Source organism: Miniopterus schreibersii (genome assembly GCF_964146895.1).
Source record: "Miniopterus schreibersii genome assembly, chromosome: 5".
Lineage (NCBI taxonomy): Eukaryota > Metazoa > Chordata > Mammalia > Chiroptera > Miniopteridae > Miniopterus > Miniopterus schreibersii.
Genome location: NC_138106.1, coordinates 49,585,617 through 49,610,868, shown reverse-complemented (window position 1 = coordinate 49,610,868; position 25,252 = coordinate 49,585,617). Strand labels below are relative to the sequence as shown.

The 25,252-nt window shown below is 44.5% G+C and overlaps 1 protein-coding gene across 1 annotated transcript in view; it reads right to left on the bottom strand.

Annotated features, from left to right (window-relative positions):
• Nucleotides 1-25,252, bottom strand: part of FSTL1 (follistatin like 1) — a 50,602-nt gene that overhangs the window by 17,093 nt on the left and 8,257 nt on the right. Inside the window, exon 3 of the mRNA XM_081138988.1 lies at nucleotides 462-566. Within this exon, the coding sequence (XP_080995114.1) occupies nucleotides 462-566 (105 nt within the window). The remainder of the gene's footprint in view (nucleotides 1-461; nucleotides 567-25,252) is intronic.

The following is a 25,252-nucleotide window of genomic DNA, read 5'->3' as shown; positions in this document are numbered from 1 at the left end:
CATGTACATATCTCTATATGTTATGATCACATTTTGTATAAAATAGAAGGAAACCCTGTATGTTTATAGTAGCAAGGGAAAAAAAATGTGGAACAAATATAAACCAAACTGTTAACACCAGTTAACTCAGACTAATGGAACTTGAAGGTTACATGGAAGATTATTAATTTTATGTTTTTACAAATATCTATACTTATTTGACTTACATAAAGCAATTATTAATTTTATAATTTAAAAATCTTATAAAGCTAAATATTTTTTTTTAAAAAAAGAAAAAATATCCCTGCATTCATATCTGATTTTTAACTCCTGAGATGAAAATTTCATTCTTTTCAGGTAGATAAAGTGTGTTTTCATAAAGATGATGACATTTTTGGCACTGCTGTGCTGTCTGGCAGCTCCAGCAAGGTAGCCACACTAGCCTGGGCCACTGTCCTCTGGCTCCTGACCTTAGGACTTACCTCAATGCAGAGGCAGGTGGGCTCTCCCTTCTCTGTGACTGCACATTCCCGGCCGGCTCCACAAAACACATTGGCACAGATCTTAGATTTGCTCCTTAGTTCTTCCTAAAACACAAAATCATAGAGAAAAACATGTTACTGAAATGAGTCTATATCATGGGATGAGCGGATGGTGGCGATTATCTTTCAGGATCAGGGCTCAGTCTGGAGTCACCACTCACGGTGTTGAAGGGTCCCGAATAGCCAGAAGCTGTCCCTAGCAGCTAGCACCAGCCTTGCCGGCACTGCTCCAGCCCAGGTCACCTCTGAGTCCTTAAGATTGTTTCTTAAAGAGCAAGACCTCTTTTCTTGCATGCTCCCTTCCTTCTAAGAATGTTTGTTGGGTAACATAATATTATCCACTATATGTCAACACTGCACTAAGGAATGGAGATATAGGGGCACATTCCCTGTCCTCAAGAAGCTCCATGACTCTTGGAGCTTCTTGAGGACATGGGACTGTGCCCCTATATCTCTATTCCTTATTTGAGGAAACACAAATAAACAGATCTTTAGAAAGCAAAGTGGAAGCACCAGGGAGCTGGAGGGGGGAAGGAGGGTGGGAGTCAAATGAGACGCTCTGAGATTGGAGGCCTTAACTGACTCCCACAGGGTGAGAAGGATAGACCAGGCAGAAATGGAAACATTTGAGAGAAATACGCATATCTGAAGGGCCTGAATCTCACTGAGTAGTGTTCAAGGCAATATCATCTCAAAAGGCAAAAGAAAGGTGGCTAAGCCACTGAAGCCTGGATCTCACATTATCCGATATGGTCTCACTCAACCCCTGTCCACATGTGCCTCTGGCTTCAAGACCAAGGGGGCCAGACCATGACAAGCTCTAGAACCATCCTCAAACCACTTGCGGTCCGACATTCCCGTTCCGACAAAAGCACCAGAACTGAAAAGGCAGAGGATGGCTCCAGCCCATGCCTCTGAAAATGTGGATGTCTGTAGTCACTCCTCTGTCAGTGACAAACTCGTCCTCTCACATTAACGTGGCTAAAAGCCAGCCCCACCTCCTTTGCCACTCGGGCCAGGGGTGGTGGTGGTTGAACGAAGGAAAACGCGAGTCCTCCAGCCACCCTTCTTGACTGGAGGGCAGGCAATCACGGCGGGCCGCCGGGCCGCCCCCTGGGTGGCCTTGGCTGTGACAAAGCCAACGGCGATGGCAGGAGCAGTGACGGGGTGTGAGACTGGCCGCAGCAAAGGCGGGGATGGAACCTAAGAGTCTGCCCCTTGGGCCACGTCCCTATGTCATGTGGAGAACTCACACTCTCAAACTCGCTTCCAACAGTCGATTCTTATAGCTGGTAAGTGTTTTATATCCAAGAATCAGGCCAAGAAAGCAAAACACAAAGTGGACACTGAGAGCTGAGGGGCTGTGTCCATTACAGCTGATCTGCTGCCACCCGGAGGCTGCTTTGCAAACTGCAGGTTATTACTTTGTCCTGAGCCGGCTGGCGGGTGTACAGGGCTCCCATTGGTCTAGAAACCCTCGCCATGCTCACATCTCATTGGCTCACGTGCCGTGGCCACACCCCATCCTTTTCGGATGTTGCTAAGGCGAATTCGGGAAAGCGGGCAGGCTGGAGAAAAGGGGGAGCGACTCCCAGCAGGCCGGGGGCCGGAGCGCTGCTGCTTCCCGACCCGGGAGCGCAGAGAAAACCGCACACGCTCCCCAGGCAGAGCAGGCCTCTTGGAAACTGCCTGGGAGCAGAAAGCAGCTCCAAAAGGGAAGAGGAAAAGGCTACCGCTGACCAGTGTAAAAAAAAAAAACCACGTCTCAGATAAGACTATCTTCTTTCCCTTTCAGGAAACAATCCTGTAACAGAGGGGTGCACACAAATGTATGACCCTCTGTGGGGGTGTCACACGAGTGACACACACACACGCATAAAGAGCATGTCAGACGAACGCCTACACTTAAAGACACACCAGCACACAGCCCATGGGAGGCGCCCACAACCATTAGCTGTGTATCCAAACTAGTCGCTTTAATTCTTGAGCCTCAGTTTCCCCCTCTGTAAAAGAAGGGTAAATACCAACCCTGCCCTGTGAAGGTGGAATGAAGTAACATATTTGGAAGTGTATCACAAACTGTAAAACGAACTGCCTAGGAAAAGTGTTATTAACGTTAATGCTTATAGAGTTGCCTGCAGATAATAACCTGTAGCATTTATGGAACCTCTTTTTTTATTGTATGTTATTGTTTTTAGTGAGTATTAAAAAGTAAAAGCTTTTAGTTACAGGTTGAATTCAACGCAACTCATTTTTCAGAAATAGTTCTCAAAAATCCATGTGAAGAAACAGATACTCCTTATTTAAAATATAAAGGCTAATACTTGAATAGTACAATTAAAATTTACCAAGTGTTTACATACGTAAGATTTCATCTTACTGTGTAGACAGCCCTGCAAGAATATGTATGTTATTAACCCTATTTTATAAACAAGAAAACTGAAGATCAGAAAGTCAAGTAACTTTGCCAAGGTCCCAAAGCTAAAAATGAGAGGAGCTAGGATTCCAACCCAGACCCTCAGACAACAGGTGATTAAGCTCCTATTTATAACTATCTGGCATCCTGCTAAGTGATTTTTATTATACATTACCTTAGTTAGCTCTACACCACCAAAAGTTCAACATCATAATTATCCCCATTTTACAGACGAGGGAACTGAACCTTATAGGTTAAATAACTAGAAAGTGGCAGAGCTAGGATTCTACCCAACCTAAAGGAAAAGTTCTTTTATATTTCTTTTCATACCTAGAAGATTTAAGGTTAAGGAAATGATAATGAGGATGTGATTTGCATAATTAGTAAATGTCGGAAGAAAGTGCTTAATGCTGTGTCAGCAAGTTAGATTTGAATTTGCACATCCCACCTCTGCTCCTCAGTTGTCCCTGTAACAGGCAAGGCGCTGTCTTTAAACCTGTTTCCTCCTGCTTACAATGGCAACACGGATCCCTGTGAGGGCCGAGGGAGGATTAGATGAGATGCACAGCATGTAGCAGAGTGCCTGCCACACAACTGAAAGTGACATCATGACAGTGCAAAACTGATTTTCAGACCATCTTCCCACTGCGGTGCTGTTACCACTGTGGACTGTGGCGTCCCCACCCATTCTCTCTTACACTGGAATGACAATACTGAGAGCAGGACAGACTGAACGGAAAAATCAAGGGGCCTACCAACCCGTTGCCCTGTTTGAAGACCACAGAGAAATGCTCATTACACAAGCCTTCCTCTTTGCAGGTGGCGCATCTGTCAATAGGTGGCAATCTCTCTCTGTCTCACAGAACCCAGAGCCGCAATGCAGAGTGCAGCCCTGGCTCAGGCAGCTCCTCCCAGCCTGTCCCCCTGCCAGATGTGGTGGGGAAGTGGGAGATTGGGGTGGGTGCCCTGCAGGCCCAGGCAGCGGAACCAAGAACTGGGGATTTGCTGACCTGGGAAAGAATGTGTTACCTGAAGCCCTCACGGTCCCCAATTCTTCCCATTCACAGGCATGCTTTAATGCAGAAATCAACAAGGAAGAAAATTTTCTCCCAAGAGGTGGCTTCTTTGTGCCCCCAAAAGCCTTTCCCCAAGCCCTATCTTTTCTGGGATCAGGAGTGTCTGGAACATTCCCAAAGCTTTGGAAAGTTCCTTAGGGTGGTAGGTGGTTTTACCATGTGCTGAGTGACTGACTCTGAGTGGGGCAAACATCATGAGATGTTCATGGCAGGAACACACTCATGGGAAGGGAGGGACATGGCGAGAGAGAGATGATGTAGGGGGGCAGGTGTCGGGGAGTAGGTCTCGCCAGCTGATCAGAGGGGCTTTCCGTGGATCTGGTAGGCAGTGAGGACCTTGGGAAGTTTGGAACGGGGCCGGCAAAGAGACATGATGAAAGTGGTGCTTTGGAATACTGCGTCTGGTCCCTTTCAACTTGGAAATCCCTACTCCAAGTGCAGGGCAGCCTGGATGGAGAGAGGCTGGAGGCAAGGAAACCTGCCAGGTGTAGTAAGGCAGAGATCTTGTGGGGGGTGACAATGGCATTGGGCCCAATGCTAATATTAATTAGAGCACTTACACCTGAGTGAGGGTCTTCACAAATATCTCTGTCCTCACAACATCTGTGCAGGTTTCCAAATTTTTAGTCCCATATAACAGATGAGGAGGAATTTAAGACTGAAAAAAGCCCTGCGATGTACAGAGGCCATATAACTAGTGAGAGCTGTCAGGACTGGAACACAGGTCAGCCTGACCCCAGAACCTTGATATTTCTTTACCAAGAATAGTCAAGGGAGTGAGCTTTGGAGAGAGGGGTACATCTCCAAGGGCCAGCATGGGGGGAGGCCATGGGGCACAATTCAGTTCTCACAAATGGAACAGAATTATTTGCTTTACCACCGTAGCAATTTTAGAAATTAGGTCCCAAGGCTGTATGGGAATTTCATCTACGTACAGATAACAACATTGGCATAGGAGTGTGAGGTCACAGGTATACAAACCCATCAGTCTGAATATTCCTGTGAGAGTGTAATTGATTGGAGAGAGGGGATGTGTACTGGAAGTGTAGACGCCCTGATATGTTGATAAAAATCAATAAATACTTGCTTCCAATGGAGAAAATCAGATTTCTAGCTTTATCCATCTTCCATCTATACCATCTCCCCGACTGGCTTTTATGCTGTTTTCATTAAGTGTTGCAAGCTATGCCCTGGGGATTTGGCCTCATGGTTAAGTTTCACAATGCAAACTTCTCTTGGTCAAGACTGGCAGGGAACATTGCTGACTTTTACCAGGGAAAAACTTCCCCTCTGAGCAACTGTCAGCCACTGCATGGTAATAAATGATACTTTATATTTGCACTGCAATTTTGATTAGCCTGTACTTTTTGCTATCATTTTTGATTCTCAAAACCTTTGGGGATAAGCAGGCAGGAGTTATCTCTATGACCCTTCCAGATATAACATCCTATGATGGAGAAGAAACTGAGACTGGTGAACAGCTACATGTGACTGGTCCAAAACCTCATGGGGATCGACCTGAGGTCTCCAGACTTTAATCCAGCTCCTTTTCCACTTAAACACTTTGCCTCTTTACAAATCAAAGCTAGAAAAGTGTTGTCTTGGATCCAAGGTCTGAAAAAAACCCACAGATTTATTTTTGCAACTGAAAAAGCAAGTTATTTGCAAAACCACCACTAGAGGTGATAGTGTGTCTGAGTCTTGGGCCCACCAGCATTAAGTCTGAATGTAAAATAAAATACACTTTGAATGTTTAAAAAAGTCTTCTGGAGTAAAGCAACTTCTGGAAGGCCAATGTGCTTTGGCAGGGGAGGGAGCTCATAAGCAAAGGCATAAAGCTGCAGCTTAACATACCAGTAACCTAGCACTACGTGAAATGCGTCAGCTCTGTGCCTTCCATCATTTTGCTCCTTCCCAACTTTCTTTTTGAAAAAAATAAAAACAGCCCTGACGTATGCCAAGGTGGAATTTTGGCTCCACTTGCCACTATTCTGTGACAGAGCAGCTTTGTTGACGTTGAGAAAGGCTCTCCTTGCTTTGCCAGAATTAGTCATGGAAACTTCAGAGGAACACCAGGGCTCCTCAGATTCGCGCAGCATCCTGAAGTTGGGGACAAAGGAACTCACAGACCTGGGGAGAACAGGAGACCCCGGTGGGGGTAGGGTGGGAGGCTGGCTGCTCCCAGGCAGCCCTTCTAGAATGGAAACTAAGAGCCCAGGCCTGAGAGAGCCAAGGAGAAAGCAAAACCACTTCAGGACCTTGCAATCCAGCTGGAGCACCATGGGACCTTGCTCAAGTTCTCTGATCCCTTTCTCTGAAAAGAACATGTTGGTGGGACCTACATATGCCAGCGAAAGAGCAAGGAGTGGTGATTTTTAGCAGATGTCCTGATGCGCCTGGCTGCAGGCACTGCATTTGTAAGGACAGCGTCCCCCTATGTGCTCACAGCCAATCCCTCATCTCGCGTTTATGCACCGGAGTCAGACCCAGGTTTTGTGGGGCCTGAAGCTTTAAAAATGTGAAGGGCCCTCCTTAAGAAAAAGAACACACAACAACACTGCAAAATTGGGCACGGGGCCTGGGATGGGCCTTGCAAGTAACAGGTCTGAAACTGAGGCTGAATTAGCTTCACAGTAAATCTGACTCTCCATCTACCCTACATTTGCTTCCTAAATAAGAAGGCTTTTGCCCTGGCCAGGGTGGATCAGTTGGTTGGGCATCAAAGTCCCACGCACTGAGAGGTTGCTGGTTCATTTCCCGGTCAGGGCACGTGCCCAGGTTGTGGGATCGATCCCCAGGAGGGGAGGTGCAGGAGGCAGTCGATCGATGTTTCTTTCTCTCCCTTCCTCTCTAAAAATCAATAAAAACATATTTAGCTTTTTTTTTAAAAAAAAGAAGGCTTTTGCACCTTTAGTCTATTAGTTAGAGCCTTGCTTAATATTTTATGCACATACTGTATAGCTTATCTCTAGTAGATTAAGCGCTTGTACATTTTGATTTCCCACAGATCCACCACATTGTCCTGCCTGAGAAAATGCTTAATGAACATTTTTTACATTAAATGTCATTTAGGGCCCATTCAGATTAGTGTCAGTGTCAGTGTCAGTGGCATTTGGGATATTAAGGGGAAGGCGTGGCTGGGCTTTATGACATCAAAATAAGGGATGTATCATCCAAGAAGATTAGCTTTAAGATTAAAAAATCTATTATAGACTTGTCATTCAAGAATTATCCAATTCTCCTTTCTATTCGTGCCTGTGTTCAGCCTCTATCACAGCTATGGGATAACATGCTCCGGACACTTTTTACTAATGTGATAACGTACTGTATGCCTGAAAATTGCTACTTTCAAATTTCAAATGGGACAAAGATGCTTACCTTAATCATTGTATTTTTATTTTACAGATTCTGTCACATTCTCTAATTGTCTGCCTTGTCACACTGAAGGATCTAAACTGCCATCTCTGTAGGGAAGCCCTTTCTCTGGAATGCCACCCTCCATAGATTAGTTCTTTCTTGACGTGGCCCAGACACAGCACAGCAACCTGGATGCTTGGTTTCTCCATAATGCTAAGTTCAGTTTTCTGTAATGGTCTTGTCCAGTCCTAGCAGAAGTACACAGCAGCATTTAGTAAGCACTTACAGAGTTAGAAACATGCTGGGCACTTCACACAGGACTGAAAATCATCTCTCAAGCATCTTCAAGGTTGGAGGACTCATCCCTATCGGCAGTGAGAAGACTGTGACTCCGGATCATCTCCGGCACCTGAGGAGGGAGTGTCTGCTCTCATGCCTTCAGGTCCTGGCCCACAGATGAGCTGGGGTGTCTCCCCAGGGAGTTCCATCCTGTCTCCTCAACTCAGGCTCATCCAGTGACTCCACTCTTACCCCTGGGAGTGCCTAAGATATCATATTAGTTTTTCTAAAGACTGCTGTTTGCAAGTCCCCTGGTTTCACAAATTCACCCTTTAGTTTCAGAACACCTGGGGGGAACCTTTTAAGCCAGACCACTGTCTGCCTTGAATTAACCTGTTAGGTTTGAGCATAGTATTCACTTTCCATTCTCCAACTGTCTGCCTAAGATGCGCCCACTTTCAAGGACAAAGTAGGGATATAGATAGTCCTCCAGGCTTCAGTAAAGGACTAGGCAAGTAATTTAAACCCATCAGAAAGCATGCTTGTGCTGAGTGCCTGTAACAACAAAACAAGAGTAACAGCCGTCTGTGACCAGCATGGTGCAAGCTCTAGGGCATAAACTCGAAAGGAGTGGCCTCTGACTTCGCAGAAGTTTCTAACCTAGTGGGGGGAGGGGGGATAAAACTAACACACAGACCAACGCAGTCCTGAAGGAAATGAGGCCGACTCCAGGAGGTGGGGCTTCATGGACAAAATGGGACTTGAGCTGAGCCCTGAAGAATGATAGGATCCGGATGGAAACCCTGTAGGTTTTGAGCAGGAGGGTTTTAAGAATAGTTTGGCAGTGGTACATGGGAAGAAATGGGTGAGGAAGAATTAATTGGAGGTACAAGGCAATCAGCTAGACAGAGCCTGGGGTGATGAAAGTCTCAAGTTGGGTGGTGGCAGAGAAAGGAAGGAATCCAAGAGAAATTTCTAAGCAACAAGGAGATGTGGCAACATACTGGATAGGCGTGAGGAAGGAGCGAATCCGGGAATCTGCCAAGATCTTTGGCTTTGAGGGCCTGGAAGGTTGCTGGTGTGTCTGTCAGAGATGGAGCCCTGGGAAGGGCTGCATGGGGGGGAAGGGCAAGCAATGATGAGTCAGTTATGGGCCTAAGTCTAACAGCATGTAGAACATCCCACTGACAGTTGAAAATAAAGGACTAGTGATGCACATCTGGATATCATCCGCGTAGGAGTAAGAAATGCAGCCAAGAGAACGAATGCGCTCAGGAGGAAAGGGTGGGAATGGAGGGCGGAGGGTGGCTGAGGAGAGGAAGGGACAGGATGTGCACAGAGAGGAGCGGGAAGGAGGGCAGGCTGCCATCAGCCTGCAGGGGGTCTTTGTGCAAGTCAGAAAAAGTGCCTTTCCCTCTGGGCAGATGCAAAATCTGGCCAGGTTACAGGGCCTGGCCAGCAGGGTGCAGGTTGGAATTCAGCCACCCTCACCTTCTCATGCCATGAACAGCCCGCTCAACCGCGTGAGGGCTCCGACGGCAAAGCAGCCAAGAAAGCAGAGTAGGCGCATTCAGAAAACTGGGAGCAAAACCAGGGAGTTAGAGAGCTCCAAGAAATGGATGATGAATACCACTGTATGAGAAATTATTTGGCAAACACTGGGATGAAGTCTCCCTTCTTCCCCCAAAAAGCCTTTAAACCTCTGCTAAAACCTGAACCGGTAACCCAGAGGGCAGACCAGACAGAGGCAGTGGGTTCTATGTAGAGAACTGATGCAGAAGCCTGGAGACAGGCCCTGGCGTATATCTGCCTGTAACACACTGTGTTGCTTAGGGCAAGGTGCTTCACCTCTCTGGTCCTCAGTTTCTAGATGATGCCAAAATCCCTTAAACTGTTGATTCTCTTACCTAGAAAGCACAGGGATTGAGCATTTCAGATAGTCCTGAATATCAAACTGTATTTTCCCAGAGAAGTTAACCCAAATGCCCAAACTAAAGAGACTGTTATTCAGGGGTTTTGCTGGGTTTTGGTTGGGGAATTAAAATTGGCTTTCATAGTCAAAGAATTTTCATAAGAAATGCCGTTTCATTCCCTCTGAGATCATGGCATAGAAAATCAGGGGAGCAGTGATGGGACCCCAATTGAGTGGCCTTATTTCACTAACCAGTTAACTGGTTGGAACCTTCTACTCCCCTAGAATGCCATTAATAACCTTTTTATTCTATTTGTGTTTGCCTTGCAAGAAAATAAGGAAAGAGAAGAAAGGAGAGAATGGTTAAAGAAAATTCACATGAGATTCACAATTCTTCATTCCTGCCAAGAACCTGTCACTGAAGTATGTCTGGGACTGCCAGGGCTCACATTTACTCAGCATTCATGATCTAATTATTTCCACATGTAGTTCAAGGAGAATGGTTGATTAAAAGTTAAAAAAAAGAAACCCACACACCTACATTCCAATACCCTCAACTAAAGAAGGGAGACAGCTCTGGGGCAGCTGTGGGAGAGTGTCCCCTGCAGTGCCTGCCACATCTGGACCAACATTCCTGCACATTCTCAGCACCAGAGCAAGCCAACCTTCCATCTCCCCAAGCTTCCCAAGCCCAGAAACAGATAGGATTCACATTCGTGGGCTTTTGAGTAAAATGTAATCTTTACTCCCCTGCTCTGGTGGGAAGCAGATGAGATATGGATATAGTCTAAGAGGTACGAGTTCTCTCCATCCTTTTGCTCCAGGGTTTACTGAATTTAGGCAGTCCCTGGGTAGTTCCTGGTATACATATCTGCTGGGGAAGAAAGCCACTGTGGCAGAGAACTTGGGTACCTTTCCTGAAGCGGGGAATAGTCCTCCCACATCTGTGGCTCCTTTCCATTATCTCAGTTTGCATATGGCTCCCCCTAAAAGTGAAGGCTAAGCCACTGTCCTCCAAGGTGATTCACATGACCTGGTACTGATTCAAATGTCTGACACTGTCACCTGTTGGCATCTACTTGGCCACATTTAACGAGGTATTTGGCACAAGGCTCAGAGTCTTCTTCCTCTCTCCTGGGTACTTCACTGTTAACATGGCCTCAAGATCCTTGGCCTCCTTACCTCCAGGAGCTCTCAGCTGTGCCTATGAGTAGAGCAGGTAGCCACAGCACATTTAAGTCACAACCAGACTAATAAAAGACATAGGACTCCTGAGGTTCTACATTTTGAAATGAGAACTCATTAGCCTTTGAAAATGTCAGCACCGTTAGGTATTGTTAGATGCTTCTTTAACCTTCAGATGGGCAGAGAATGTCCTACAGGACCAGCTAAAAAGATGTCACCATCTGGAAAGTCTGATTTATTGTCCGAATGGCACAAATTCTTCCTGTCCTTCAAGGCTTAGCTCAAGTTACACTACTTCATCCTTGGTGACCTTTTCCTTTTGGTTGATATAAATTCCTTCCTTGAGCTTTCATTCCGCTTTGTCTAAACTCATTTTGATCACTTTTTTAAAATTTTAATTGATTGTACAGATTTTGTCTTCCTAGCTGAACTCTAAGTTCCTAGAGGACAAGGATCATGTTTTAGAGTTCTTCATAGGTCCCAGCATAGTACCCTGTGCCATTAATCAACCTTTGTTGAAAGCATAAAAGGGCTACCGATTCACACTGCCCTGGGGACTTGGAGTAGGGACAGAAAGACCCTATGGCAACTCCTCCCCTGGGGCTGCCCCCTTCCAGGACCAGTCTTTTGGGGGAAATACCCTAAAGACCCCATCTTCTCCACCAAGCAATAAATATTCAGCCTGAAAATTCACTAATTAGAGATTGTCTTAGACCCATAGAAAGACACTGGTGTGTGTGTGTGTGTGTGTGTGTATGTTGGTGAAGTGGACAGGAGAACAATGGGAGATTGAAATAGTTTCCAGTCATTTCTTTTGTTCACCTGCAAAGTGTCACCCAGCTAACGCACTGAGGGAATGAGAATTTGGTGGAGGGAAAGAGGGTAGAAGGTGAGGTAATGTGGGACTGTGAAGTACCTTGGGAGGAAGGCAAAACTGGGTGAGACTTGGGAATACAGGGTGGTGGCCTAGAGGGGGAGAAGTGGAAATAAAGAGAATCAAGTGAGAAGAGGCCAAGAGAAATTGTGAAATGGGCTTATTATCCAAGGCAGCTGTTTTGTGTTAACTCTTCCCAGGAACCCCACCCCTACGCTGTTCTATGAGGTAGAAGGGAGGCCAGTTGGTCACTCTCCCTAGACCAGAAAAATAAGCTTCTTGCCTTTTTCTGCCCCTCTCCACCCCCAGAATGCCCCAGAGTCTCCAACCACTCCCCTCTGGCTCATCCTTACAGTGGGTTGCTAGGGAAAGGTGAGGCTTTCTCTGTGCCCAAGTGGTTTATTTCCCCTGGGGCTGGACACCTTAAAAAGAACTGTGATGTCCAACCAAGAGCTAAGACAATTTGACAGATGAAGGGGGCCAAGGTAGTGGGTGGGGATAGCAGGGAGGTCAGGGGAGACTGGAACAAAATTTAGCAGAGAGATCCAGAGACCCAGAACAGCAGAGCAGCCTGAGTCTCCACTCTAAGCACATGGACACAGCCCTGGGAATCTTTGGGGGCAGTGTGGCCGCAAAGCTGCTGTCAAGTTTCTAGCATCTTGGCAATTATTCCCCAGCCTGAGAAATGCAGAAGGGGTTAAAACCCGGCAAGAAACTCCAGCCTAAATGAAGTCTCCATATGTGTGTGTCTGTGTGGTTCTAGGAGAAGCAGACAGATGCAATTAGAAGTTCTCAGACATTGTTGCCATGGCAACTGCTGGCCAGGAGAAAAGTGGGGGAAAACCAGGAGTCCAAGGGATACAGTCTCCCAAAGAAACGCCAGAGGCAGGTGGTGTTCATCACCCCCAGGATCCACAGGCAGGGCTTGTGCCTCCAGGTTGCCCTCTCCCTGACTCTTAAGAACCCTCCCCACCCAATTCCTCCTCTTCCCCCCCAGGTAGGCCACCAGAACAATTCCAAATGCAAATGAAGGGATCCCCTCAGATGGAGGAGTATGTGCTGGTGGACACTGCTCTCTGGGTGGTCTCTGGTCAAACGCAGATCTAGATCTGAGTCTGAGGATCAGTGGGGAAGCTGCAAGCTTAATTTACATGTCACTGTGGGACCTGGTTTCCCTAGGTGGGGGATGCTTGGGTGGGTGTTGCAGGGCAAGCAGGGGTTTGTGAGCTCGAGTGGGAGAATATCTGAGTTTAGGAGGGCAACCATGTGTCTTATCAGCCAAATTGGGACTTTTTTGAGACTAAAGGGAGACCTTTTAAATAGATACACGTGGACAACAGGCAAACTGTGACACATGTTCACCTTAATTATTAGGCTGCCTAAGGAAAATGTGATTATTTTTATTTTATAGAGTGGGAACTCTAACCTGATATCTGTGAGCCCCAAGAAAAGCAGCTATAAATTTGGGAAAGATGAGAAACCCAATGAAAGTCCACTCTGAGCATGGACTGGCTCTTGCAGCCTTAAACTCCATTGATTCAACTATCCCATGAGGATATGCATGGGGTTCTGCTGCTGGGAAGCTGGGGCATCTGGGCAGATGGGACCAGTTTTGCTTCAAAATCTTGGTCATTACAAATCCTTCCAACTGCTTCTCTAAAGACAGAATCATTCATTTCATGCATTGTTGCCAAAGGGAGGTGGCTCTCTATGAGTTTAAGGCAATAATGTGAGCAACAGACTGGGACCATTCCACAGCAGAGAGAACTACCAAATCTCCCACTGAAGAGGGGAGGCTTTCGGGAGTGTTTTCTTACACATTCCTGAGCAACTGAACCAAAAACAATGGCTCAGTGATCCTGTGGTCATGAAACCCTGGGAAAGGTCAGGCTTTTCCAGGGAACCAGCAGAAATGACTGCATTTTAGGCATAATGTAGCCAGCCTAGAAATTATGAGCATGCGGTTCAGCCACAAGCTCAGTTACAAAATTGTAGGATGTTTAAAGGATAAAGCCCACCCAGGATGCATCCCTAGTATTTTCTCAGGGGCTCTGGAAGTCACAGCCAGTTGGTAGGAGTTCCTGCCAGTTACTTGGCAACCACGGCTGGCGGTGGTCCTCTACTCTCAATCCTGGCTTAATGTTGGCAGTCACAGGGCCCACCTGACTTATCTACCTGCACTTAAACCCAGACAGGTCCTGGAAAGTGGGGCACAAACCTCTGAGCTTAATGTGGAGCTACCCTAAGATTTGGGAGTAGCAATGAGGGGCTCCTTAAAATCTGTCATCATCAGTTAACACCATTGCTCTCTGCCGGGCATGCATGTCAGGAAGTTCTAACACCGATTGCAGATCCCCTGGATTTAAATAATCCAGTTTCAAGGAATGTTAACTTTTCTGGACAAATTAAGAACCACATAAAATCAGTCCCTTTGAAAAAAGCAATACTCCAAGCACAAATTAATTTGCATTTCCTTATCACTGTCCGAAGTGGAACTGGACAAAGCCTATTTCCAAGCAACTAAGCAACATATGGGACAATCAACAATCAAGCAACAAAATACCAAACATCATGCTGGATGCCAGGGCTCAGGGAGAATAAAGCTCAGTGTGTGTCCCGAAGCTGCTGACAGTTTAGATGGGGAGATGGGGCATAAATACATGGAATTCTAAATAGTAGAACTCAATTTAATAAAAGATAACTCAAGACAATGTGTGGCTAAATGCAATGTATGGTTAAGTGACAAGTGTTTACAGCAGCAATTTTCAACTCTTCATCTCATGGCACACATACACTGATTACTAAAATTTCGCAGCACACCAAAAAATATATTATTTGCCAATCTGACAAAAAATAGGTTTAATTTTGATGCATTCACACTGGACAGCTATTGTTGAATTGGCTGCTGTCATTTTTTTGATAATCTAAGGGAAAAGAGGCCAGATAGTCAGGTATTGCATGTTTTAAAAATTCTTGTGGCATCCAGCTGAAAATTGCTGGTCTAGAGCAGTGCTGTTCAATACAAATATAGTATCAGTCTCATAAATCATTTAAAATTTCCTAGTAGCCACATTTTAAAAAGTAAAAAGAAACAGATAAAATAATTTTAGTAATTTGTTTTAAGCTAATATAGCCAAAATATTACCATTTCAGCACATAATCAATATTATTGATGAGCTACTTTACAAGGTTTTTTCCATAAAAAGTCTTTGAAATCCAGCATGTGTTTTACACTGATAGCACATCTTAATGGGACCAATCACATTTCAAAAGCTCCACAGTCACTTGTGGCTACTGGCTTTTCCTGCCGAATAGCATAGCTCTAAACACTAAGTTTGAGTAGTTCTGACAAATTACTGAGGGTTGAAAAGAAGAGTTTGGGTAGAAAGATTAATACTTTAACTTGGAATATTTTAGCAGTGGTATATATAATTGCAGTCAACAGATATTATCTGAACATATGGGTGAGGCAGCAAACCAGGCTGCATCCGGGACCAGGGTACAGAAGTAATGACATCCAGCCCCTTGAAAATGGGCAGATGTCATGTGCACTTAAGCCTCATTCTGGCTCTGCTTTCAATGCCCCTGGACACTGCAAGGAATGTCTCCTCCGGTTTTCTGTAAGGGAGATAAAATGTTTGCGACCTCCTGTCATTAAGACTCTATATGGCTTCTCTAGTGAAACAATGATAAGGGGCTAATTAAACTACACATTTGGAGCCTCAACAATTTAAATACACTTTCTTTTTTTTTTTTTTTTTTTTGCATAAGGGTCCATGGACAAATTTGGCAATGAAGTGGCCATTTCTCAAAACCTTTTTTTCTTTTCTTTTCATTTTCTTGGCTCAACTGCTAAACTCTGTTGCCACCAGCTTTCAATAATATCACACACACACACACACACACACACACACACACACACTTTTAGTGCCTTGAGATGAAAGTCAATGAAAACATGCACATTCTATTCTTCTTGAGACATTCCTGCCTTGCATTCTTTCCTTGGAGCAGTTGGGAAGCCACAGCAGGGGGGAAGGAGCAGTAAAACCTACTCGTGCTGGCCAATCAGGCCTTAGCTGACAGGAGGCCCACCAATGAGAGGCTGCCAGGTATTCTGCCCCATTGTAGCAAAGCTCCTTATTTTTGCAGAGATGAAAATCCTATGAGACCCTCAAACTATACCAACAATTCACAAAGACCTCCTTTTCTGTTCATTTTGTTTTCCCCCAAGGACTGCATTAGCAACTCCACACAAAAACCTACCAGCTTAGTGGTGAGTAGCCTGTAACAGATTCTATCATTCAGGGTGAAAACACTCCCAAGTATTATGTAGCAGTATAGTTCTCAGGGCTCTGTTCCCCTTCATTTTTAACTGACTAAATGCTGGAGAAATGCTACATAGTTAGCTGGTTTAGGTTACACTGGCTCCACTTAAAAATGGAGCAACAAGCTATATAAGTCAGGAAACTTCGTCTATGAGTCACTGTAAGGCAGTTTAGAGAGTAGGGCTGAAGCCAAGTGGGGGACTGGCTCTCTGGGACTCCACCAACCTGATCACTCTGCCTTTGGTGGAACTTTCCTAGGATAAAAGACTTCTTTAAGATCTAATGTATAAATCCAGTGACATTGTTTTGCAAGTACTGGGGACATCACAGATGCAACTCAAATGAAACAGGAGAGCAAGAACAAAAAGGATCCCAAAAAGTAAAGGTCTCAGTAAATGGTAAGGTCAGAAGACAAAGTGACCAGAAGCTTTGAGGCAAGGAATCACCAACAACAGAATTTAATGCTTTATATTCCTTGGGATATTAGCTTACTCTGGAAATGATGCTCAGTGAAATCAGATGGCTGGTCATGGAAGGAAAGAATAAAAATATTTTCTATTCTGCTAGCCTCTGCTTAAATTCTGACTTCACCCAGAGCTGAGGGAAACAGAATCCAGGTGTCAGGTTAAGCTAGCCCAGCACTACTACCATGTCCAAGGTTAAGCAAAGTGTTGATGGGCAAATGCTGTTAACTATCTTCCCAGGTGCACAAATATTTGCAGAATCCTACACAAGGATGACTGGGGTACAAAGATTATGGGTAGGATATTATGCATCTTCTAATATCACATAGGAAACATTTGGATTCATCAATCGATCCATTGGGCCAGTGGATTATTTCAACAAATATTTACTAAGCACCTACTACATGCTAAGCTCATTTCTAGGTGATAGCAATTCATGGGTGAACAAGACAGACAGGGGCTCTGTGGTAAATGAGCGCATATCATAAAGGACAGGGGATAAACACAAATAATAAGATCATTTCAGACTGATGAACATTTAGAAGGTATGTTTGCCAGCATATGTTTGACAGAGACATCGGGTGAAAGGGCACCACTTAGATGGAGTGGTTAGGGAACCTCTCTTGAGCTTAAACCTGAAGGGTGAAAGGAGCAATTCACACAGAGAAAAAAAAAAGTGCAATGGTTCTGTAGCAGGATGGAATTTATTATGTTCCTGGAACAGAAAACCTTGTGGCTACGACACAGGGTCCAGCAGGGAGAGCAGAGAGGGAAGCTGGGAAAAGCAGGCCCCAGACTTGAGCATGCGGGACCTATAGACATTGATAAAAAGTTTGTATTTTATTCTCAAAGACACAGGGGCCACTGGCAGGTTTTACATAGGAGAGTGAGGTGATTAGACATGTGTTTTATAAAGATTACTACTCAGGCTGCTGTGTAGAGAAGTAGGCTGAAAAGGGCAAGAAGGGAAAAGGGGAGAGCAGCTAGGACGCTACTGCAATAGTCCAGGTATAAAATGATGATGGCTTGCACTAGGGTGGTGATGATGGAGAGCTAAGAAAGTCAGTAAAGATGATATATTCTGAGAGCTGAGCCAACAGGGCTTGCTGATGGACTGGGAGGGTGAATAATCAACAAGAAGATTCCTGAGAATTTCAAGTCAATAACCAAAAAATCCAGCCAGTTCTAGGCAAAGTATGGTCATAGCCATGCCAATGGTCCAGCATGGAGTCACTCCCAGAAGAATCTACCCTTGGATTAGCCCTGGGGTCCAGATAAGTTGCATACCTTTTTGATGAAACTGAATTAGCTTAGGTAAGTGAGTTCACTCACCTAAAGCCCACTAAGACCTGGGGTCAGATGTAAATAGCCTCTGCTTATGGAAATCTGTCCAGAACTGACCCATGTTCCCAAACTGTTCCATGGAAAACTAGCCTTGAAATATTTATGGTGTTTTTAGAAGTGGTGCTCTGTGGTGGAATGTCTGGGAAACACTGCTTTTAATACTTTGCTCCTAGAGAGGAAAATATATAATGCACAAGAACACTGTAAGGCTCTGAAAAGTCCTGCAACTAAAAATCCATTTATTTAACCTAGCACATATATTAATATCACTCATACAGTTTGAGAAATATGGATCTAAGCTCTGTATTTCTCTCCCTATAGTTCTATTGTCCCTTGGAATTCAAAAGAAAACAACAAGGAATAGCAACTACTATTTATTGAGAACTTACCTTCTCAATAAATAGTAGTTGTAAGGTACTTTAGATCATTATCTCCCTTGCTACATATTATATACAGGTGATGTTTAATTTACAGCTTTTATATTATTGTTTGCTTTTGTGCGTTTTAATTATAGACCATATATTCACTTAGCAAAAGCAGACATATATATTTTCTGATCATATATATCAGTAGTATTCACTCAAAGTATTTCCTCATGAAGCTGTAAAATCAGAAAGTCTTCACTTTATCACCTCATCTTCATTTCCTTACCCCAGGACATTTAACAGTGACAATCCCCCCCCCCCCCCCAACACACACACACTGCCTCTCTCTTCTTCCCCAAGTACTCTTCATCACTATTTTCCTTCTTTCTATTACTCCATTCATTTCTCAACAAGAGCCATTCTTGGGTGGTTCACATGCTTTGAACACCCCTGGGCTTAGAATCTCTAATTTTTGTCTCTCCCTCAAAAAAATGTCACGGCTTTCCAAATATGGCTGTTGCCACTTCTAAAGCCACAGATTGGTAACCTAGAGCCCATAATAACCCTCAGCAGTCTGGACATGGACACACACACACACACACACACACACACTCTTCATCAGCCTGGGCAGAGAGAAGACTTTTTCCTGGAGTTAAACAACAGATCACTGGGGAATGAGGAGGTCTTTACATTCCAGGACACTGTAACATGAGTAATTATGGTCACTAAATGACAATGCTATTTACACTGGGCAAAATAATGATAGCATTACCTAGAAAAATAACCCAATCACCAACTGAAATATAGCCACTGGGGAGGAACCCAGCTTGCTCACTAATCCACACAGTGATTCACTGAAGCAACTTAAGCAGGAAATGAAAAGCCTTCTATTTGATCAAATGTGTAAAGGGAATTTAGAGGGGAAATTCATTTAACTAAACTGCAAAATGATCAATACCAAGGGGTTAATAATCCTCAAGCGCTGGCTGTTTTTATAGGATTTTATATCATCTTCATGGTTTCTTTATTTTTGTCTTTAAAAAAAGAGAGTGCCTAAAAAGGGCATGTAATAAACACCCACAAAAAATACGTTTTATAGTTTCTTATTATCATCCAGGTTGTATTATACACGCTCCCCTATAGGAAATTTAAAAAAAACATAAAAATTCTTTTCCAATTGTCTCTCTCAGAGATAAAGCTGTTAACTTGGTAACTGTCCTTTCAACACTATGGCCCACAAGTACCTTAGGAAATTTTATTAAGAAAAATGTCTTCAGTGAGTACTGAATTTATTATACTGAACATTTAGCAAAGACTTGGATGTCTGGCCTCTGCTCAAAACACTTCCCAATCCCCTTCTCTCTTCTAGTCTTATCCCTCAAAAAAGGAAATTGAGAAACCCTGAAAGAGCTCACACCTAAAGAGGGTGTCTTTGTGCTGGGTTTTCTTTTATCATTAGCCAGCCCTTGGTGCCATGAAGAAAATCACTCTTCTGTTGAACATGACGCAGACAACCAATTAATGCATAAAGTGAGAGGCTTAACCCTAAAATAAGTAGCTAAACCAGGAAGTCTGCTTCTCTGTGTGTGGCTGTTGGCAAGGCCAAGGGCACACAGGATAAGGAAAGAAAAGAAAAATGCCAAGGCTGGAAGACTAGAGGAGGGGCAGGGGAATAAAGCACAAATGGACACATTCCTGAAAGATTTCAGGACTCTAAGGAGGAGCCAGGTGAATTTTCTGCTTCTGATGTATACCTAAGCCTGGGCCCAATTAACTGTAGCATCGTAATAACAACATATGGCGAAGACCCAAGGATGGGGCTGAGTGTTCTGAGCACTTGTGAATTCTGCCTCCATCCCACAGGCAGGTGTTTGTGAGCTGGGCCGGGCCACCGAGAAGCCACACCTGGGCCCTTCTGATAGGGATCCTAACAGTGAAGGGAATTCAAGGATGTGCGGGTCTGCTCAGTTCAATAGCTTTTAGCTGCTTTAATGGAAATTTCACACATACCAATTTCACACTTAAGTTTAGATGAGCCTGGAGACAAGTCACCAGAAATTTCTCTGAATCATCTGAGTTCTTCATCCATTGATTCTTCTCTGTTGCAAATGTTATGCCACAAACTTGGGTCCTTCTCCATAACTGCAAATAGGCTTAGTTAGCGTCATGCTAACAGAGAAGCTAGGGGTAATGCTAGCCATGGGATTTGAGAGGAAAAATATACCTCTGGTTTTTGGAATGAGATAGGGAATGAATGAATGAATGAATGAATGAATGAATGAATGAATGAATGAACGAATGGATAACATACATTAAGTTAATGTTCATTAACAAGGAAACCTCTCAACCACAAAAAATAAGCACTCCTCATCACTATTTTCTATATGCCTGGGCTCAGAGAGGAATCAGGACAGCATAACAGCAGTCAAACACTAAACTAAACAGTCAAATTAAGGGAAATTCAATAACATATATGCTTCTCTCCACTAGTTCCCATAGGAATTTGTTTTTGTGAGGATAGTGTATTTGAGCTATAGGCAGATGGCCATGTTCTCCAAGTAGTGAAATTTAAGTCAATTGAGTAGTGCCAATTAAGGAGTGAAATTTATGTGTGTGTCTGTGCATATAATCTACTTTGGAGCACAGCCAGTTTTAATTCAGTTCTGACACTGTACCAAGCAACATGGGGCTGGCCCCCCACTTAGGGCCAGCAGTCAGCACAATTTAGCATACTGGGATTTAGTGGGATTGGGAACTGGAATGCGGTTAAGGTACCAAGCATTAAGCAGGACGAAAGCATCTGTACTGGCCTCTGTTTCCTTACTGCCTTCACCCGAGCAACTCAATTTAACCCATGAGGTCAAGGCCAAAGAGCAGTGCTCTCAGCTGTCACAAAAGCCCTGAACTGATTTAGAGAGAAGGGCACGGGGACCAGGTCAGCAACTTCATCAATATCTGCTCAGTGAACCCAGGATCTGGTCATGGGCCAGGTAACAAGGTGAGAAGGCAACAAGGGTTCCAGAAATTAAAATTAGGGTTCATGCGACATTTTTAAAAGAAAATGTGAACGTTTAAAAAGGTCAGAAAAAAGTTTCTTTGTTTTCATTTTTTTATAAGTTCAATAAAAGCTGACGTTGCACTCTGGACTTTTGGGTTGTCTCCTTTGTTAAAAAATATTCCCTGCTCAACCCCAAGGGGACCCGGCATTCTTTATTTCTTGCCCAGTGTTGTTGAGCAGCTGGTTGTCAAACTGGAAAAATCAAGCCATTTCTTTCTGGAGAGCCAAGAGCATTAGAACTTCCTGGGCAGGACTGTTCGGTGCCACATGCTGTATGTACTGTTTACATTACACTTCACGCAGGCGGGGGAAGTAGGGGACACAAAATGCCTCCTGCTTTTATTCATTGTTTTTCCATTCCTACACCAGCTTTCTTCAAACTGCTCCTCCCTGGGCCGTCAATTAAGAACTAATCAAATATCCCAACTCTATTAAGTAGAATATTTTGATAATCCAACCTAAAATGTCTGCCTCCTTTTTTATGGATAGGATGGAATTCAGAGCTGGGTTTTAAAGCTCCCCTACTCTAACCTCCGTGTTTTGCAGGTGAGGGGTCCAATGACTTGCCCAAGTTCACGCTATCCATACAAGGCACGAGGCTCATTACCTGGGTGCCACCGTCTGCCCTGTTTTATTCACTCCAGCCCATCTCCGGCCACTCAGTGGAGGCCTGTCTGAAGCCAGCTCACATCTGGGATCTCTGTAAATTCAGTCACAGCTCCAGGCAGCACTGCTGGTATTTTCTCAACTCGGAACCTCTTAGGACAGTGGAATCCTGACAGTCTCATAAATTCACTCACCTGCTTCTTGTATGTGCGGTCACACCAGTCCCCGAGACAGTTTAAGGCTAAGAAAACTGGGGAAACGGGTGAGGAGAGGAACCCAAGTCAGAGCTGCAGAACTGTGCAGATTGCTCTGAGAAGGCTCAGTGCCAAGCAGACACTGTCTAGACGTTAACTGGCCTCTCCAGAGGGGGGTGCAGGGAGGAGGGGAAGCAAGGCCGGAAAGCCCGCTTGCTTTCTGTTCAGCTAATGCTACACATGACACAACCTCTGACAGGCTCCAGGCTGGGAGTTCACTGTCTCAGACATTTCTTCTTCAGAGCTGGAATTCCACTGCGGGCTGAGGGGAGCTGTGCTAATTCAGCAATTGGAGGGAAGCTAGGAATGCTTTTCTTAATTCCTGGGGAATCACAGTTCCCAAGTTAGACTGATTGGGCAACAGCTAAAAGTAGCACATTGGTGGGTGCAAAATAAGCAGATTTTTAAAATTTCCATTGAAATCACCTTAACGAATCCACGAGGAAAATCTGCAAAAATGCACAACTGGCTTTTGATGGAGGCCTGGAATGAAAATTTTATGACTGAATGATGTCAATTTATAAAATGTACAGGTAGAGAAATGGCCCACAATAGTCCAAGAAGCATCGTATATCTGAGAGAAAATACTGGATTTGGCAGCTTGGCACATCAGTTAGAAACAAAGGTGCCCCTTCCTCGGGGTGGGCACACACGCCCCATGCCAGGGCGCAGAACTAGTGAGCAGAGTGCAGGATGGAGTCAGCTCATTTGCCCCCTTAGCCAGCCGCACTGGTGCAGCAGACAGTCTGCACAACCACACTCAGCAACTCAGCTGAGTCTTAGACATGCCTTGCAATTTGTTCTTATTCAATGTGGATCAGTTATGAATATACTAGAAGGACAAAGAAACTACCTTAAAACATTGCCTGAGCCATTGACCATTATGCTACAAGTGCCCTAATGGAACAACTACACTTCAGCATGGGTCAGAGAAATAGCTGCACCTGAACCAAGTTGAGACTAGGCTATGCCCATATCCATGTGGCCAGAATTACCAGCTTGGAGCGTGGATCCAGGCAGGTAGCTGACGTAATGTGAAGAGGCCTATACAGGTTTTTTGTTTTGTTTTGGTTTTTGTGGGTGTTTTTATTTTGGGGTTTTTGTTTGTTTGTTTGTTTTGTTTTTGAGTCCCTGTTACCTAGAAAAGAAAAAGATTTTGGTTTGTTTTCAAAAGTAAGACACAGAAGGTCTAGAACACAGGCATTTTCCTTGAAAGTCAAAGTCTTGGGTTTGTACCCTGGCTTTACTACATACTAGATTCCTGATTTTGAGTAACTAACTGAACCCTCTGAGCCACAGTTTCTTCATTGATAAAATGATAATCACTTCATTATCAGGTTGTGAGAATTAAATTAGATGAGGCTCTTTCCCTCTCCTCCACCCTGTTGTCCCGCTAAATATCACTCATCTTGCAGGGCTCAGCTTGCAGGCCACCCCCTCCTGGAGGACTTCCTGGAGGCTTCAGTGCTGGGTTAGGTTCTCAGCCCCGTCCTAGCACTTACCACACTGGATGGGTCTGAGCCTGTGTCCCTGTCTGCCTCCCCTGCTGGATTGCAAGTACCTTGGGAACAGGGTGTCTGTCTTCATCACCAGCACTAACTCTGCCTAACTCACAACCATAACAGGTTTGTGATGCTTTTCACTTTCCTTTCTTGAGTTACTTTAAAAAGTTGACTTTGTCCAGATGGGTGAAGCAAAATAGCGCATCATGACTTCGTGCTGCTTTCTCTCTGCATTAAATGTGAACCTGGTATCTGGGATGTTTTGACAGCTCCTAATGCAGCCCACACACCCCAGGGTGACCTTTCTGTGATGGTGGAGGAGGGAGATGAGAAAGAAAAGGAGAGGCAAGAAGGAAGAGGGGAAACAGGAACAGGAGAGCAAACAGCCACATGGGGAGCAACGGGGACCCAGCTCCGGAGCCTGGGAATGGGTGGTCACGTGAGGCTGCAGTGAGGGCCGGCCGCCAGACACAGCAGTGCCCAGACTCAGGTTTGTGTGCAAAACACCCGAAGCGTTGCCGTGGTTCCCAAAGGGACAAATACAGCCTGCTCCAGGAATACTTCTTTGAAAGGAGGTTATTTATTTCTCAAACAATGAAAGTAAAAGGTTCTATTCCTTTGCCTGATTGAATTTTTCCAAACTCCAAATTTAGGATCTGTGGCCCAGGAATAGAAGTACTATTGGGACTATAGCAAGAATATATGAAAATGAGCATACCACAAAAAATCCAAGATATTTGGTGGCCACCTCCATATTTTGAGGAGGGACATAAAAAAGAGAAAAACTGAACATGGAAAAATTCCAGAGGAGTTTGAGCATCTCTTTGTTATTTCTCACTCTGCTTCCCTTTCCAGTTCTCTTCCTCTTTCTCTGTCTTTAGGGAGAACCTACGCTGGCTTGCACAGCCCCCTGCCTGTGCACGGGAGGTGCTCAATGAGTACTTAATTTCTCTCCTGGGGGAATGATAGGGCTCTGGCTTCACAGAGGAAACACTATCTAGAAGTTTGAAGGCAAGATTGGCTCAGTAGAAGCAAGGGTTCTGATATGAATTCTGGGTGTCAAAGCGTTCACTGAAATAAATACCTTAGTTGCATTTTTAAAAGGTGATCTTTAATCTCTGGAGAGAGTAAAAGAGGCAAGGGGAGTTCTGCAAGCCAGGAGCACAGGCATGCACACACACCCTGGCTTTTGGAGCTCTTCCAATAAATAGGGATGCTACAGGAATGATAACAATAGCTAATGCTTACTGTACTCTATGTGCCGAACCACTTTTCTAATTGCTTTACATGTGATAAAAAGCTTGTTTGATTCTCACAAGTAACCTATGGTGGAAATACTGTGTAGTAAGCCTGTTTTCTAGACGAGGAAATAGACCCAGAGAGGTGAGGTAACTTTCCCAAGATCACTGGGCTATAAGGGAAGTGCTAGGATTTAAATCTGGGTAATCCAGCTTCAAGGCCTGAGCACCAAATCATTACGCTATACTTTCTCTGAAGGATAAATCATAAACAGAGTAACAACCCGAGCCAGCACACAGGTCGGACAAATACAGATAATGCCAAGTAGATGCTAATGTGTAAATTGAGAATTCTCTTGTTGAAATCATATCAGAGTCAACAACATTGTCAGTGCCTAGTAGGGACTGGTGAGGGGCACTTCATCTCTCGCAGATGTTTTGTGTTGAGTATGTGCCATGAGTAGAGGAAACCTTTT